This window comes from Haliaeetus albicilla, chromosome 14 (genome assembly GCF_947461875.1).
Source record: "Haliaeetus albicilla chromosome 14, bHalAlb1.1, whole genome shotgun sequence".
Lineage (NCBI taxonomy): Eukaryota > Metazoa > Chordata > Aves > Accipitriformes > Accipitridae > Haliaeetus > Haliaeetus albicilla.
Window position 1 is genome coordinate 6,915,015 of NC_091496.1, and position 18,274 is coordinate 6,933,288.

Here is an 18,274-nt window from a genome sequence, read left to right on the forward strand (position 1 = left end):
CATCACAAGAATAACTGCAGTGTGATGTAAGGGTGCCCACAGTATCTTTAAGTTACAGCTACAGCAGCACAGAAACTAGCACGTGTTGATTCACCAAGCAGCACCTTCGTAACTGCATCTCAAATACACTACGGCATTGGAACCACGACATGCAAGACTCCTGAAAACTGTCTGCAGCAACAACTGTAGCAGACATGAATAACATTCTTCAATGCCTAACATATAAAAAGGCAAATATCACAATAAAAGTAACAGGAAAAGTTCAGGAGTTCATAAGGATACCTAAATCAAGAATCCACTCGCAAATCTGAAGGCACATGATTTGATTCCCACTGAAGTCAGTGGTGACCTTAGCACTGTCTTCAATTACTTCTGCACATTAAATAATTCTGACATCGATTCTCCATTTGAAGAATGCATACAACGGCAGCTACAATACCAGAACACATCGTGTTGCAGCTGTAGTTCACCAACACAAAGACCTCTCTGTGTAAAATAGAACTCTTTTGAGGTCACACACCAAATTAACTCACCCTATTGAAGCAAAGGCAGTCTACAGGTAAAGATGACTGTTTTAACTGACAGCTTATAAAAAACAATGGCATTACCAAACAGAAGAAAGAGGGGGAAAAAAATCCCCCCAAAACCAAAACACACACACCCCTCCCCCCAATACTATAAAAGGACATAGTTATTGCTCAGTTTTCCACTTATCACTGATTTTTCTGGATCTTAACTGCACTTAATGTATTCAAATATAAATGCCAAACACCAAGAATGGCAGAGTCTTGACTAGATATTATCAAGAGTAGCAAGTAGCTTGTGTTCAGTTTCTGCAAGCTGGATATTTACATCTGCCAATCACAACAGTCCTAATACAACTTAATACTCTCATCTTTTATTTGCCAAAAAGACAGAGATTATTTATTACAAAGGAGGTACCTGTAGGGTAATTGAATCTGGATTCTGGCATTTTCTGACTTTAAGATGCAACATTAGGTCCCAAAATAACAGAGACTTCAGTAAGGTTACTAAATACATGAAGTTAAAAAATATTTATCTTTGAAGGACTAAGATACACAGTTGTTCATATACAATCATTAAGTAACCTTAAACGTGTTGAGATTTTTTTTAAAGATCAACATTACAATAAGATTTTTTAAAATCCTTCTAAGAACTTCAAGTTTGTTACTGTCCTGGTTTCAGCTGGGATGTAGTTAGCTGTCTTCCTAGTAGCTGGTACAGTGCTCTGTTTTGAGTTCAGTATGTGAAGAATGTTGATAACACTGATGTTTTCAGTTGTTGCTCAGTAGTGTCTAGACTACAGTCAAGGATTTTTCAGCTTCTCATGCCCAGCCAGGGCACCTGACCCAAACTGGCCAACAGTGTATTCCATACCATGTGACGTCCCATCTAGTTTAGGAACTGGGAAGTGGGGGGCAGGGATTCGCCGCTCGGGGACTGGCTGGGTGTCGGTCGGCGGGTGGTGAGCAATTGCCCTGTGCATCATTTGTACATTTCAATCCTTTTATTACTACTGTTGTCATTTTATTAGTGTTATCATTATCATTATTAGTCTCTTCTTTTCTGTTCTATTAAATCGTTCTTATCTCAACCCAGGAGTTTTACTTCTTTTCCTGATTTTCTCCCCCATCCCACTGGATGGGGGGGGGAGTGAGTGAGCGGCTGCGTGGTGCTTAGTTGCTGGCTGGGGTTAAACCACGACAGTTACATATAACACAGTTACTTAAAATCAAAATTTATCTGCAATTTAATTCAGCTTGAATTCATCTTTTTTCTAGACTATCAATTTTCATTCCCAAATAAAATATTAAAAAACATTTCACTCCATATGCAGGATGACATTACAGAACTAAAAAACAAATAGAAATGGAATTAAAAAGCACAGTGAAAGATTACCCAAAACTTACACAGAAAACAGTTTCCAGAAGATCTATTAAAAGGCATAATAATACTTTCACCAAATAGGCAATACAATAAAAAGCATAAATAGTAATAGTAGCAAACCCTAATCTTATTTTCTTTGCAAGCTTTCTACTTACTGTAGAAACCCAAATCTATCTGTGACTTTGTAAAGATGATAGTCAGCATCTTCCCATGGTTCAATCTGCGCACCCTCCCGTCCCTAAAGGGAAGGGAAAAAAAAGAGCCAAAATAAGTTTTATGACACAATAAGCTAAGACACAGAAAACAGGATTCAATCACTCAAAGCACAATCTTTGGGACACACTGGTAGTAGGGTAGAGGTGGGGAAGAAGAAGAACATTAGTCCTAAACTGACCAAGCAAGAAAAAGGAGAGCAGCACGCCTCTCCCACCTCCTATGGGCAGTATTTTCATCACAGGAAATCTCTTTTGGTCACCGCTACACACACAGTAAATTTCAACCACTGGTTTCAACCACAGACTCATAATAATCTTACAGCTGTTGTTAACCTTCATGATAGTAGATCAAGGTCCCCAGAAAGTGTCTTCTACTAGTTTTATTTCCATAGTGCATCTTTCCTGAACCATCACCTGACAACAGCACATACTGCAGTCTTTAGACAAGGTCCATGCTGACTTCCAGCAGCTGTCAAACAGAATGCAGCACGAAGTCTTCCCTCAATGAAGCATTCACTCATGTTCCTCTCTTCTACTCCAACTGCTAATTTTTGTAAGACTTGCAGAAATTTAAGTATATTTCAGCTATATATTCTTCCGGTATGGGCTATGCACAGGTTACTGGGTATGAAAAGAGGCCACCACTCAGATCACAAAATATATTGGGTTGGCATGGCAAGGTTTTGGTAGCAGGGGGGCTACAGGGGTGGCTTCTGTAAGAAGCTGCTAGAAGCTTCCCCCATGTCCGACAGAGCCAAGGCCAGCCGGCTCCAAGATGGACCCCCTGCTGGCCAAGGCTGAGCCCATCAGCGACGGTGGTAGCACCTCTGGGAGAACAGATTTAAGAAGGGGGGAAAAACTGCACAACAGAAACTTCAGCCAGAGAGAAGAGTGAGAACATGGGAGAGAAACAACCCTGCAGACCCCCAGGTCAGTGAGAAGGAGGGGGAGGAGGTGCTCCAGGTGCCAGAGCAGAGATTCCCCTGTAGCCCGTGGGGAAGACCATGGTGAGGCAGGCTGTCCCCCTGCAGCCCAGGGAGGTCCACAGGGGAGCAGATCTCCACCTGCAGCCTGTGGAGAGAGGACCCCACACGGAAGCAGGGGGATGCTCAAAGGAGGCTGTGACCCTGTGGGAAGCCCGCACTGGAGCAGGGTCCTGGCAGGACCTGTGGCCCCATGGAGAGAGGAGCCCAGGCTGGAGCAGGTTTGCTGGCAGGACTTGTGACCCCGTGGGGGACCCACGCTGGAGCAGTCTGTGCCTGAAGGACTGCAGCCCGGGGAAGGGACCCACGCTGGAGCAGTTCATGAAGAACTGCAGCCCGTGGGAAGGACTCACATTGGAGAAGTTTGTGAAGGACTGTCTCCCATGGGAGGGACCCCATGCTGGAACAGGGGACGAGTGAGGAGTCCTGCCCCCGAGGAGGAAGGAGCGGCAGAGACAAAGTGTGATGAACTGACCCCAAACCCCATTCCTTGTCCCCCTGCGCTGCTGGAGGGGAGAAGGTAGAGAAAATCAGGAGTGGAGTTGAGCCGGGAAGGAGGGAGGGGTAGGGGGAAGGTGTTTTAAGATTTCTTTTTATTTTCTCATTATCCTACTCTGATTTGATTGGTAATAAATTCAGCTAGTTCCCCCAAGTGAAGTCTGTTTTGCCCATGATGGTAATTGGTGAGTGTTCTCTCCCTGTCCTTATCTTGACCCATGAGCCTTTCATTGTATTTTCTCTCCCCTGTCCAGTTGAGGAGGGGAGTGATAGAGCAGCTTTGGTGGGCACCTGGTGTCCAGTCAGGGTCAACCCACCACACACATGCATGTTTTTTTCTTATTAAAAAAAAACCAAAAAAAACCAAAAAAACAAAACACAGCCACTTGCTTAAGTGCACACTGTGCAAAACACCACCAAGTCTAGCATGTAAAATGTTTCATGAACTCTACAAACAAGTCTGTTGCTCAGTACTCCAATGACATTTATAAAGCCCATAAGTGTTACGAGAATATGTGAATACACTGTAGGCATTCTAGGCATACTCTGTGCCAGGCTTTTACTTGACAAGTGGTGAAAGGAAAAAAAAAAAAAAAAAAAAAAAAATCAGGGTCTTTTTCAAATTCCTCACAGCAATCTGACAAACAATGCAGTTCAGACATCTTTTAAGTTCTCTGTAATGATTTAAATGTTTCTATTACCATAACCAAAAATTAAATAAAATTAGTCTTTTTGATCTCATAGATATATTAAGCATCCTCAAACACCCTGGTTTCATTACTTCTAATACATTACACTACCTTAAAATAGCCCCAAAGCAACTTGCCATGCACCTGAAAAAATGAGTTGATTGAGTCATTACCCAGAATATCCCCCATGGTGGGAGAATTTAATTCACCCAGAGGCCAGTGTATCATGAAACCATCAGATTAGCACTACATAGAGTATTTTAAACAAAAGCTAGTGGGAACCATGATTCATTCTTTAAACAGACATATTACTAAGATTAATTATAAAATGTCTTTAAAATTATTATCAAGTTGACTTACTCTGTCATACTTGGCAACTATTTCTGCTCGTTCTTGGGCAAGTTTGATAGCAGCATCCTGCTCGGCATCTGCACCTGTGGAGAATCAAAATAATGCTGTTCAGATTCTCTCCCTCGTGAACAAAGAACTGCAGCTAAATACTTGGAAAATAAACTTCAACTTCAGAGAGACTACTTGGATGGAGAAATGCCAAAACAATTGTATCAAAGCAAAATATGACCTTGGTGCATGTCTTGAATACTGTTCAGAATAACATACAATTATTGGATGGTATCCTAATTGCTGAGTTTAGAATGTTCCCAACTTTCCACCAAAGCAGATATTAAATAAAGTTCAAAAAATAATACCCCACAATCCATTAACTGAAAGACTGAAGAAAGTAGTAAAAGCTACTAGTTGCCAATTCCACAAATATTCACATAGTCAAAGAAAGCTGAAACATACGCTACTGGTTTAAAAAAAAAAAAGTGTGAACTATTTACAGGATTTGTTGAGAGGGATTAGAATAATGATGAATGCTGAAGAAATACTGCATGACTTCATCTGAGAAATTGCCTAAGACTTATTTCTCAGAAAACAGGGAAGGATGTCGTTATAGTGTCAGAACTGCAACTTGAGCAACCCAGAGTTGGAAAAAGCATAAGGATATGCAACAGGAAGGTTGACAGGCAAGAAAAAACAGATGCATGGGTAAGCACTGGACATGAGTACACTGCAGATGCAGCAGAGTTTACTACAGTAGTGAAGTTAAAGTTTAGACAAATCTGGTTTGATTGAGAGAAGGTGAAATAGACTGCATGTGTAACTGAATTAGGTTCCTTGGCATTGTTGTCTTAGCAAAAACCATCTCTAGAACATGGACAGGAATGTAAAGAGGGCACCAAGAAAGGAGAAGTAAGAGAGATGCTGCTTTGAATATTCAACAACATAATGCACTTCAATATCCCAAATGCAATTATGATTTCGAAGCAATGAAGCAAATCAGTTTTAATCAATGATAAGTTTGTGAAAGATTCAAGAGTTGATTTGTTTCGATTATTAAAAAGCAATGAACTCCAGATAAAGCAAAGCTTTATAAAGGTTTGAAATAGTGTTCAAGCACACACTGTTACAAAAATAACTCCAAGTGTTTCTTCTTCGCTATTTAGTTCACAGCAACATAATGAACTTCAGAAATCGTACATATCAACCATCTGGGCCAGGAAATAGAAAAGCAGATCAGATATTATAGTTTTCTATTGTATGACATTATTAACACATTTATTTGTTCAAACCCAGTATTTCTTTAATAAAATTTACCTACCTATTTCTCAGATATTTAGACAAGAAGTTGTGCCAAGGTGGCCTTCTAAGCCATCTGTTAAGAGATTTAGCACGGTCTCTGCATGTTTTCACTTGAAGTTTCCTTAGGGGAATGCACAGAACCTCAGTATGCCCCATCATGGACACAAGCACCAGCATTCAGGCAACAGCAACACTTGTCACAAAATTCCCCTAATGGAAAGTCTGACTGCTTCTTTAAAGCTTTTGTTTATGATCTCCAGAAGTTACACTTTGTTATGCTCATTCTGCCCCCCTTCTGCTTGCCACCATCATTTGCCAATCATATTACTCCCATTTGTTAGTAAAGGCATTGAGGTCTGTCATTTTTTCCAGTGTGCACCAGAACCAGCACAAATGTATTTACACAATTATCTGAGGAAGAAAAAAAATAAGAATTACATTTGCTATATTTGGAAGCTATGCATCTCTGTGTCACAACACTGATAAATAATTTCCTCCCTGTAAGGCAAGAGGTGAGTAGACTCCAAGCAGTGCACAGTTCTCCTGCTCCTTCAGGTGCTGGATCCACCTTTATTCCTAAGCTTACAGAGGACTACAAGACAAAACAGTTTGGTTTCAGGTTTGTTTTTCTCTGACACAGTTTTATAGCAATCACAAGACTCTTATCCCAGCTACCTATGTGAACTCTGACCAAGACACAACTCTTACAGGCCAAGTGCAGCACCCTTCTAGAACCGCACCCCAGCACTGTCACCACAAAAGGGCACAGACTGAACTCTGCGCTACTCTGGGTGCATTCAAGCACTATATGTTCCCCAACACAATTATAACAATCTGGTTTTTATCCTTTACTAGTTGACGTACTATGCCTACTAAACTGACAATGTCCACTAAAGCTACCAAATCTACACTGACATAAAGCAGTAGGTGAAGCCTAGTTTTACTTTCGAAGTGAGAAGCTAAAAGAACCATAATCAAAATCAAATTGCGTTTTCTTTTATAACACACAGAGATCTGTGCTTACAGTAAGTTTTATAGAAGGTCAAGTATGGGTTTTTAAAAACTAAACTTTAGGTTTGCTTAGAAAGCTGACACTCCTTCAGAGAATTTAAGTACCAAGCAATCCTAATCTTTACTTCTCCAATGGACAGATGTGGGGGGAAAAGCTCACTTGTTTGAAGTATGACTGCTGCTGGGCTTCAAGAAATGGGGAAAAAAAATCCTATCAGTATTTTCCCAGTAAAAGAGAGATTAGATTTGATTTGAAAAAGAGTGTGGCTGAATAACAAGTAGTCAATATTGCAATACATAGTAGTCGACACATTCAAGTAGTAAGTAGACGATACATATTTTATTAGCAGAATTAAAAAATAGATTACTACATTTATTTAAAAATCTACTCAAAAGGACATGCACGGCTCTTCAGCAACACAGATGGAATAAGTGTCAGAAGTTGGAACAAAGTCTAAACCTTTGCTTAAAAGAATGCAAAACTGTATTTGCACCAGAAACTGAGTCCTGATTTATGCTGAAAACATGGCCATGGCTTACCTTCCTTCCCTCTGTATAAGTAACATATGAATGAAAGTTTGGCATGTTGTATGCTTCATGACAATTCAATTACATTTAGTGTGGAAATTATCATATTCATTGCCTTTAAAGTAATCCTCTTCACTTTCTGCCAGAATCATCTTAACCTTCTAGCTGCAGTGAGACAGTTTAATATTACATTAATCCATCCATACTGAAAACTCAGAAAACAGCTTGAGATGGGGACAAGAGGTTATATTTTGGGAGATAAGCATAAAATATGATTTTTTTCTTATAAGAGGAATTATTTAAATATCTCCAAGTTGGAAATTACACAATGATTCTTGATAAAGTAAAAGCTAAATATGGGAACAAGAAAAATTCTTCATGAAATATCTTCCCAGGCACAAAAATATATCACTACATCACTATGAAATTAAAGACAAATAACTGGTATTCTAAAGTCTTATCAGTTTTATTCACTAAGTCTTATCTTACTGAAAGCAGTTAAAGATGTGAAACAAGTATGATTAAATTTTCTAATTAAAAGTTAGCATTACAGAAGATCAACACCACATTATACAGGAAACAATGCAATCTCAGATGAGGCTGACATTAATATACAGTCAATCAACTAGTACAGAGAACTGATTTTGACTAAAAACTGAGGAAATATTATCAACAATCTGATGATAAAATCTGCCAATGATGGCATGCTAAACAGCGCATTTAAGCCCCCCAAAATTGGTCAGGCTTACAAGGTACAACAAGCATGCTTAAAACCCTGCCAAGCAGCAATGTCACACATCTAGCTTTTGAAAAAGGTAAATCATAAAGAGAAAAGCCAGGAACAAAATTTTCTGAAAAGTTAGCCTGATACACTTAACAGTCCTAATTAGAGAGTATTTTCACCTTATCACTCTGCCACGCTAACCCGTTTTCTATATTTACAAATATTACAAAATTCTAAGCTTTGAAAAGCAGCATGCAAAGGAAGCGAAGCATCATTACAGTCAGAAAATCGAACAGAAAATCCCAATCTACGATGACATGAAAAAGGACTGACATAACAACCAGATAACTGCTTTTCTGATACACTTGGAAATCAGATTATCTTACTTGTCAGTGCTGCTGAGATGACTAGTAAACTGCTGGATTTAAACTTTCAAAAGGATACGACTAGAATCGGTCTCATTTTGCAACTCCCTGATTTTAAACCGGTAAAGAATCAGGCCTGCTAAATTAGACATCTATGGACTGCCATCAGCCCTACAAAGCTAGAGGAAAGCATTGCCTGGCATCAGTACAAGCTTTCTTCCTTTGTTACTCTAATAAGAGTCTCTCCTTACCTCACCAATTATTGAAGAGTTGAAAAAGACACAATTTCTTCAGGAAGAGAAAGTGGTGATGGTATGTAAGAAATGTTAAGTAGCACAGGCAATAAATTAAACTAGTCCTACACAAAGACACAATTCTAATTAGTCTCCAGTACTTATTTTCTGAGAGAGGAAATAAGTGATCTGGAGATGCCAGCATCACTTAGTAGCAACAAATTTACAGATGAATTCTGGGTGTTATCCTGCCATCCACTATTAGGTTGTGTCTGTGTGCATCACAATTGCATTTAAAATAAAACCCCACATTTTTAAAGCTGGAAGGGTTTTTTAAATTTCAAAACCACTGTCCAGTTCAGTCAACTGATACAAAAATTGAAAAATGTCACAATAAATTAAAATAAATTCTTAAAACTGACAACACACAGGCTTCTTACAAACTTAAAAACTAACTGGAAACTCCCAGTTCCTACTAAGCAGCTGCAATTCTAAGTATCTTGCAGCTTGTGAGAAATATTGGGGAGAACAGTTTACTTTTCCAGAATTCGAGATTCTTCCAATCCTAAGGAACAAAGGCAAGTGCCCTAAACTTGGGCGAGAAGGAACTAATAAAATTAATAGACATATTGCTAACAAAAAATACGGGATGTTCCACTCAAAAATGAATGCAAGACTATGGACCTACTGCCATAAGTGATGTATTTAATGGCAAAACAACAGATCCAAGTAAAAAATAAACACTATTAAAAAGAAAATAAGGATGTGCCCTACAAATAGATAGAAAAATGAAATTTTGACTATTAGTAAAAATTTTTTTAAGGATAGAAGGTTTTGCAAGAAACCAGGTACTGATACAGAACTACAGTTTGACAGATCCAGTCCAACTAAAAAAGAAATAATCCTGCCTTACTCTTGCCTTCATACCATCTTCTCCCTTCTGTTTCACAGGGAGAAAAGGTAGCTGTAGGTGTAGGCATCTACAGACACCAGAGGACCTTTGATCCAAGGTCCCCCTATCATCCACCTAAAATACTTTTTTTTTTTGGGGGGGGGGGGTGGAACCACAAAAAATGGAAAAAATAAAATTCACAATAATGTATTTTTGTATTAATTTATATTACCAAGCTAAACACTGAGGATCCTTCTTTGTAGCCCCAGCAGTGACTCAGTTTTCCAAAATAAAGGAGGGGAACTGATGACACTATCCCTTGTGTTTCCAGCAATCAAGGAGCAGCTGAACAGCCTGGCAGCAGCTGGACTGCTCCTGGTCAGAGGTGACTAACACAAACAGCCCATACTTACAACCTGGCTTTCCAACGCACAGCCTGACGGAACTGAGCTGCTGCTGAGTGAGAAATTGCCAGAAGACAGTAAAATGCTGGTCTTTCCCACAAGAAGAAAAGCTTCTGCTCTTCAAGGTTTACTAAGTAGCTGTAGTTTGAACTCTGTTTGCCTAATCCTGCATGGCTTCTAATCCTGTTCAGCTACAGAACTACAAAACAGTAAGGCACAGCATTTTAAAAAGTGACTTTCATCTGCAATCCACTGAGCATGCATCTCTAGTCCATGCAAAAGTAGTCATACAACTTATGGGAATGATCTTTGGGGTGACTCAAACTCACTAGTGATATTCTCCCTGAAACAGCCTAAAAATGGCTAGTTAGATACAGTACCTCACCTGGAAAAAGTAACAGCTGAGCGCTAGCTCCCTCATCAAGGTAGCACAAAACGAGTACCACCAGGAGCCTCAGCGTGTTCTTTACACGTAACAAAGGAATGTATAGACACAAGGCACATTATAGTGCTTATGCATAATCAGCAGCATAATAAATTGCCTCTTACAGATGTGCCATAAATTTAAGTAGAATCATAGAACCATTTAGGCTGGAAAATACCCTTAAGAACAGAGAGTCCAACCACAAACCTAGCACTGCCAAGTCCACCACTAAACCATGTCCCTAAGCGCCGCATCTACACGTCTTTTAAATATCTCCAGGGATGGTGACTCAAACACTTCCCTGGGCAGCCTGTTCCAGAGCTTGATAACCCTGTCAAGTAAGAAGTTTTTCCTAATATCCAATCTAAACCTCCCCTGGTGCAACTTCAGGCCGTTTCCTCTCATCCTATCACTAGTTACTTGGGAGAAGAGACCGACCTCCACCTCACCACAACCTCCTTTCAGGTAGCTGTAGAGAGCGATAAGGTCTCCCCTCAGTCTCCGTTTCTCCAGTCTAAACAACCCCAGTTCCCTCAGCCGCTCCTCATAAGACTTGCTCTCTGGACCCTCCACCAGCTTCGTTGCCCTTCTCTGGACCTCAATGTCTTTATTGTGGTGAGGGACCCAAAACTGAACACAGGACTCGAGGTGCGGCCTCACCAGTGCCGAGTACGGGGGATGACCACTGCCCTGGTCCTGCTGGCCACGCTACTTCTGATACAAGCCAGGATGCTGTTGGCCTTCTTGGCCAGCTGGGCACACTGCTGGCTCATACACAGCCGGCTGTCGACCAACGGCCCCAGAAATAATGCCTCCTTCTATGTGGCTGAGGGTCAGTATACTAATAGCATCCTGCATAATCTTATCCCAAATTCTGAAAAGGAGATTTCTCCCTTTTTTGTACTTTGACCCATCATCACTACTTCCTCAACTGCAGAGCAGTCTAAAAACCCCCAAAGACTTGGAACATGCTAATTTGTTTTCCATTATTTCACTCGAATTCTTACTTGTTTGCACATTACACATTCCACTACACAAAGAGCTCCACTGGCACAAATTCCTGTCTGCAGGCACTACCACCAGCTGCTACGCATCTACACATTCAAAGCACATATCAGAGCTATAAACAAAACATTTTCTAAGTCTCTGGTCATATCAGAAAGTCCCTTTAATACCCAGGCTGTTTATTTTCCTTCCAGTCCATTCCCACAAACAATGAAATAAAAGCCATGACGTACATTTCATAGTATTTTGTTGTGGGTAAACGATGTTCAAAAAGAAAAATCTTGACAAATACCTGCACATAGATATTAAACCTGCCCTGAACAAAAAAGATTAAGCATCATTTATTATACTTTATTCTTCTCTTCATGCAGAGGGAAGAAGTTTTAACATAGAGTGATAGTTAGTTAGAAAAGCAATCCCTTTTACCTAGCAACACCTCCTCAGGAAAACAGTATTTCCAGAAGTTAACTGAGCTACATTTCTTCCACCATTAAACATAATTATCTACCTTAATAGTATTAAGTATTTAAAACTCAAGAGTTATCACTAATCTAAAATGAGATAAGTAAAACAGCACATGATATAAACAATTAAAGACCAGTACATAAAATAAAATGACATTTTACCAGTCTTCAGATTGTGATTTTCTGCCCAGTCCTTGTAAAGCTCTGTTTTAGTCTTCATGAAGTAAATTTGTTTGTTTCTAGACCATATTCTAAATCACTTTATCAAAAATGAACGGGGGAAAGTTCTCCTCCTCCACTTGCAGCATTTGCTCCACATAACCGAGCCACTTGACACATGCTCCTTCTTTTTCAAGACACGGCCCCTCTACAGTTACACGAGCTGCAGATATTCAAACAAAGATGCCGTTTGTGAATAAGAAGTGTCATGCAGGCACCATGTTAGTGTTCTCCACTGCAGCCCACAGCCCTGCATTCCAGCTAATAATAAACAAGAGGATTTGAACAAACAGCCTCAGAGGACACGACTCCTGTAACACATCACTGTTACGCTTTTGGGTAAGAATTCTTACTGGTATTTACCAAGTGCTGCACAAAAAGCATCTTATTTAAAAGACTTACTAGAAATGGGGCTTGAAGTACCCTATTTCTGGCTTATTACTTAAGAAACCATGAAATTAAGTTACTCTAAAAATACAGTTTAGATTTCTGTAAGTGATTGGCATTCCCTACTTACAGAATGGAGATTTTGCATATTTTCTCTTTAAAACTCCTTTACTGTTCAGGATATCTTGGGGACCTGAAATACCTAGGATTTCAGGAGTTGACAAGAATGTTTTCATTGACAGAAGTATAAAAATTCAAGATTTAACATTGGTAGAAATTGTCTGCATCCTCAAAACCTGAAAAACAAATCTCCATGCCAAATATTCCAAGGACACATGCATTAAGCCATTCTCCTGCATAGATTTTAGTCCTTATACGTGCTCTCTCAAGCAAAATGTCAGCTGCTGTGTGATGCCTACAGCCAGGAGCCAGCCAATTCCATTTCTTAATCTAAACAGGTCAGAGCACACACACTACCAGACCTGGCTTGGAAGACTTGTGTGGGCTTCTAGCTCTCTATGAAGCCAACAGAAAGATGATTAGTGGGACTGTTCAGCCTGGAGAAGAGAAGGCCCAGGAGGACCCTATCAATGGACGTAAGTACCTGAAGGGAGGGTGCCAAGAGGAGAAGAGCGCCAGGCTCTTTTCAGTGGTGCCCACCGACAGGACCAGAGGCAACAGGCACACACTGAAACACTGGAGGTTCCCTCTGAACATCGGGAAACATTTTGTCACCGCCGGGGTGACCGAGCACTGGCACAGGTTACCCAGGGAGGTGGTGGAGTCTCCATCCTTGCAGATACTCAGAAGCTGTCTGGACATGGTCCTGGCCGACCAGCTGAGTGGCCCTGCTTGAGCAGAGGGGTTGGACCAGATGACCTCCAGAGGTCCCTTCCAACCTCAACCATTCTGTAGTTTCCTTGCACCCTGACAAGTGTTAAAATGCCAGGAACAGGAGATCTGATCAAGTGCATTGGACTATTCTTTTTTCCCCAGGGACAGGGACTGGGACTGGGAGCAGGGGGAAAGTTCCTTCAGTTGTTTTAATGTTCCTCCCCACATCACCTGGCAGAGCACTGAGCCTGGAAACAAGCAACAGCTCCTTTGTCTTTACCACTGACTACTACTCATGGATCCTACCAAACCCAGGTGTCAATAGTTTAGTCTATGGATTCAGTATGAGTTTAGACTGAGCTAGTGTGATATCCACCACTAGGCACATTTCCCTCAAAAGCAGTGTTTTCTTACTGCTGACAATCACATGCACACAGTAGTAATCTTCTTGCTATACAAAAACTGTCTTCCATTTTTCTCATGGTAGAACTACTGAACTGGTTTTATAAAACCAACTACTTTCTGTTTCCTTACCTGAGAGCATATTTGTGGGAGAGACAAAAAGAACTCACACACAATGAAGACAAGTACTCGTTCCAGGTTAACTCTCTCAACAGATACCTTCACAACCTGAAAACAACTTGCTTTTTAACATTGATGGTACTTTTCTACCACGTACTACCCTCACGCAGCAATAAGTTAGGAGCTGTATTACACTGATATTTTTCACATATCTTTAACTGGTTTTCAAGTTTAGCATGTCTATTTTTGTGGGCGTTTTCAAGTAAAGACGCAGAGAAAAAGGAAGATTTTGGCTTAATTGAAACTTTTCTCTGTTCAGAAACAAATGAACAAAAAAGCCAAAGGTGGAGTAAAACTATTCATAAGATAAATATACTCCACTATGCTCTGCACCAACAAAAAGCCATTCCAGCAGCAAAACACATGCGCCCTTTCCCCCTTAATGATCAGCATTCCTTCAGAGTAGAACCTGTTGTACTTTTACTGCATGAGGAGTAGTGAGTGGAAGATATGAAAGTAAGGATTAAACTTTCCTGAAGTAACATCATTGAACTCTCATCTTAATGAAAAATCAAGTTTCACTACAGCAGAATACTTGCAGTTCTGCAACATTCCCTATTAGTTGCTGCACAGTCACCAATGGAAAACGGTCACTTTGGAAATTAGTAGAATTAACTGCTACTAAAATAAAATTTTAAAAAAAAAAAAAAACAACCAAAAAACACACTATCTCAAAGCAGTTTTAAAGTGATCCCCAAAGGACTCAAAACAAGAGAAAGGAAACCAAGGCAGCCCTGCTAAGCAATATTCCACAGAGGAAACCTGTGTCAAAACATGAAATTAGAATTTAGTAGTCTAATATATATTGCAAAGAATTTAAATCAACTACTCCTTACTATCTCGATTTTAAGCACCAATTGACTAAAGGACTTACAGGAACGCTACCAATACTAATCAGTTATTGCAATATATCTATGACTATTTTTAATAACAGAGCCTTGCTAATACATATTAGTTAATAGAGCATTTAAAGAACTAAACTCAGAATAAACCAGCAATAAAACAGAAAAAAACACAGTCTAATAAAACACAACTTGGCCATTTACTTAGTCTTAATTTGCAATTATTTTTTATATGTTTCACATATGTAAGTACACCTTAAAATTAAATCACCTCTATCAGCTATGCCTACAACTAACCCAGCTGGAAGCTGCAGGTTGAATGCTCATGTCTTCACCTTACTAATAAGCCTTATGAATGTTACCACAAGGGTTACAAAGTGGAGCAACAAGAACTGGCAGGGTTCTACTGTAATTCCATTTTACAAAGTGTTGTGTGTGCAGTCATGAGCCAGAAGATAATTAATTTGCTGAAGGTTAACGTAATCAGTTGCAAAGCCAGAAGAAACCATAATTGCTAATTTGCAACAAGCTACACTGAAAAGAGTAAGCCCAATTTTGAACAATGCTCCCTTCTTGAAAGAAAAAGGGGAAGAAAAAAAAAAAACCAACACACAACCCACCCTCCTGCCGAGGACTCTGTCAACACAATCCAAAACATTTATGGCACCTCTTAATAGACTTAAATGCAAAGACTTGGGCTGGCTATAATTTGGGGCTTGCCAGTATGTAAAGACTGGTCTGACTTGTGCAACAACTAGGTAATGTCTTATGTCTAAGCTTAAGTCATCCTTTCTTCTCCTTCTTCCCAAGGGTGTAGTTGGTATCTGGCCTTTTCACTAGTTTATTATTATTTCTTCTCTTTCCTCACTGCTATGAAAGGGCAGCACTATGACCATTACGAAGCGGTCATTCACCTATACATTTCATCTTTAAGGACATGTAAAGGCTATGCTGACTTAAGTAATGTCAGCCCTACAAACAGCTGTTCAAGTGGTGATCAGAGCAGATTTGCATTCTCACTGTTCAACGAGATAGAGAAAGCGTTGTTTCTGAAACACATTATAACCCAGCAGCAAAGAAACGACAAAGATACAGTCTTCATGGAAAAAACACAGGAGGTTTTCTACTACACGGAAAACATTTTACAGTCTTCCACCAAAGCTTAAATTTCCTGGAACTCCTACTGTGGATAGAACTGATCCCGCTGTAACATGTAATCTGTTTCATCTACAGCCCATGAGTATTACTCCCACACTCCCCTTGAAATCCATGACCTTTCCCAGTACTAGTCCTAGACTTTATAATTAATGTCTTAATAAAATATGCTGCAAATCAGCTGCTGTATTACATGGTAAGATCAGACACTTGACCACAAAAGCAGTATTGGCAGATAAAAAGCAGGAATATTTCAGGAATTTCACCCTCAACCTAAAGTAAGTCAAGTCATCCTTTCCACACGAGCACCTTTTCAGGTATTGGTTATGACTTTAGAAGCAAATTTAGCTGAAAAAGACAGGTTTTTTGATCCCTTGTACTTTAAAAGTATATTGTGTCTGCAGTCCCCAGAGGCTTTTGAAAACTAAAATATCCCCTCTGCATATTGACGCTACTCATACTTCTTTTAACCATGACAGGCTACTAAACATACAAGCAAGATGATCTTTCTGAAAGATTGAACGTAACAATTCTCTGCAATAAATATCCTCTTCGTTTTCCCAATGCCATACATCAGGATGACATACAAAAATCATTTTCCCCAGCAACATAAGTTGAAAGAACATTTTAAAAAATTATCTGAAGTTTTGACATAATTTCAGACATAATTTCAGATTTCCTGTATTGTACATCTTCATTAGTAGTAGACCATGAATGTTTTCACAGCACTAAGATTTGCAGTATCAATTTAAACAGTAAAATGTTTCTAATATTTTAGATTCTGACACAAGCTAGAACATTTCATAAGAGGAGTTATGCTTCCTACATTAACAGACTTATATTTAAGCAGTCAGATGACACACTGCACTAATTATGTTAAGTCTCCCGATTAATCATTTTTATCTCAGCATTAGTCAAAATTAATGGAGCAAACAATAATTATATTTTAGAATTCAGCATTAATGATGTGAAGTCTATTTCCAGCTTAAAGCATCACCAAAACAATGCTCACACATACCCTGGATAAAGTTTTCGAAAGGGGTGCTTCATTTTTGAGGAAGCTGTTTCATTTCTTCTCTAAGGCTAGAGAAGTTACAAAAATTCTCTAGTTACAGAAGTTTCATCTGTATTTGTATCACTTACTGGCTAAAATAAAAAGGTTTGTTCCTCTACACAGACAATCTTTGAATACTCTGACATACACACAGTCCAGCTCATCATTTAATTACACAGCCAATTTAACTGATTAAAACAGGAAGAAAAGCAGGGTTTGTTTTTGTAGTAGACGTTATTCTGCCAGTTAATAAGACTAAAAAGCTCCAAGCTGGCTCAGAAAAACACCAGCACTGACTCAAGGTGGCAGGAGTAAAACTTTACCAGCACCACGGGGAAGAAGAAACTCCCCTCGACCTGCCCAGTGACCACAAAGCTATTACCTAATGGCTGACACTACGTTCTTGCTCAGTTAAACACACTGCTGAAACCTCATTGGACCTTGCATGAGATGGAGAAGGAACCGTTCACAAACAAGCAACAGATGAGCAGTTACTGATAACACTAGCTTTTACTTACCAGCTGCATATATACCACCAGTCTTTTATTTTTCTGCCTTCTCCTAGAAGAGACCTCATGAGGTACCCAGGGATTAGTCCTTCCCCAAAAGCATGAGAAAACCAGCCTTCAGCCTCTGTCCACACTTCAACTTGAGCCTCCCAGACGCCAAGCGAGTGTTCTGCCTATTTGGGTGCAGCCTGTGCATGGCCACACCTCAGGATTTATTTTGATGTTTTAAGCTCAGTTTCATCCTGATACACAACAGGAAAATAAAATCTTAAATACTGCAAAAGTTCTGGCAGGATGAAAAAGCATTTCTTGCTTTATTCCAGCAAAAGTGTGTTACACTAGTTACTATAGGCTCCTGGACAGGCTGTTGTGATCCATACCATACAGTGTGGGTCTAAGGTGACCTTCCACCTACTAAAGAGATACACTGAAGGAACCATCAGGAACCACAGTACCAGGGACAGAGGAGCTGCAAGGCCCTGCCATATTCAACTTCAATTATAATCTTAACATATTAAACATGTTTCCACTAAAAAAAAACTGAGTTACATGCTACAGCTCTGTTCACTGTAGCTGAACAGCTTTCTTCAGCTACTATGTCTCCGAGCTATTCATCTTAGAGCAGATAAACATTTTAACTGCAGTAATACCCTAAGTACAAATAGGATCCTCTAAGTAAATCCTATGAAAAGTCTGAATGGCACC

General features: G+C 39.7%; 1 protein-coding gene across 6 annotated transcripts in view; it reads right to left on the bottom strand.

Moving 5' to 3' along the window:
* The window catches only part of USP6NL (USP6 N-terminal like), a 131,291-nt gene that overhangs the window by 69,231 nt on the left and 43,786 nt on the right, over positions 1-18,274 (bottom strand). For 4 of the 6 annotated variants that reach the window (XM_069801595.1, XM_069801597.1, XM_069801598.1 and 1 more), the window contains exons 3-4: positions 4,654-4,727; positions 2,064-2,146 (exon numbers count right to left, since the gene is read on the bottom strand). In XM_069801595.1, coding sequence (XP_069657696.1) covers positions 2,064-2,146; positions 4,654-4,727 — 157 coding nt within the window. Of the gene's footprint in view, positions 1-2,063; positions 2,147-4,653; positions 4,728-12,149; positions 12,451-18,274 lie in introns of those variants that run through there. The other 2 variants (XM_069801594.1, XM_069801599.1) reach the window with 1 other exon arrangement.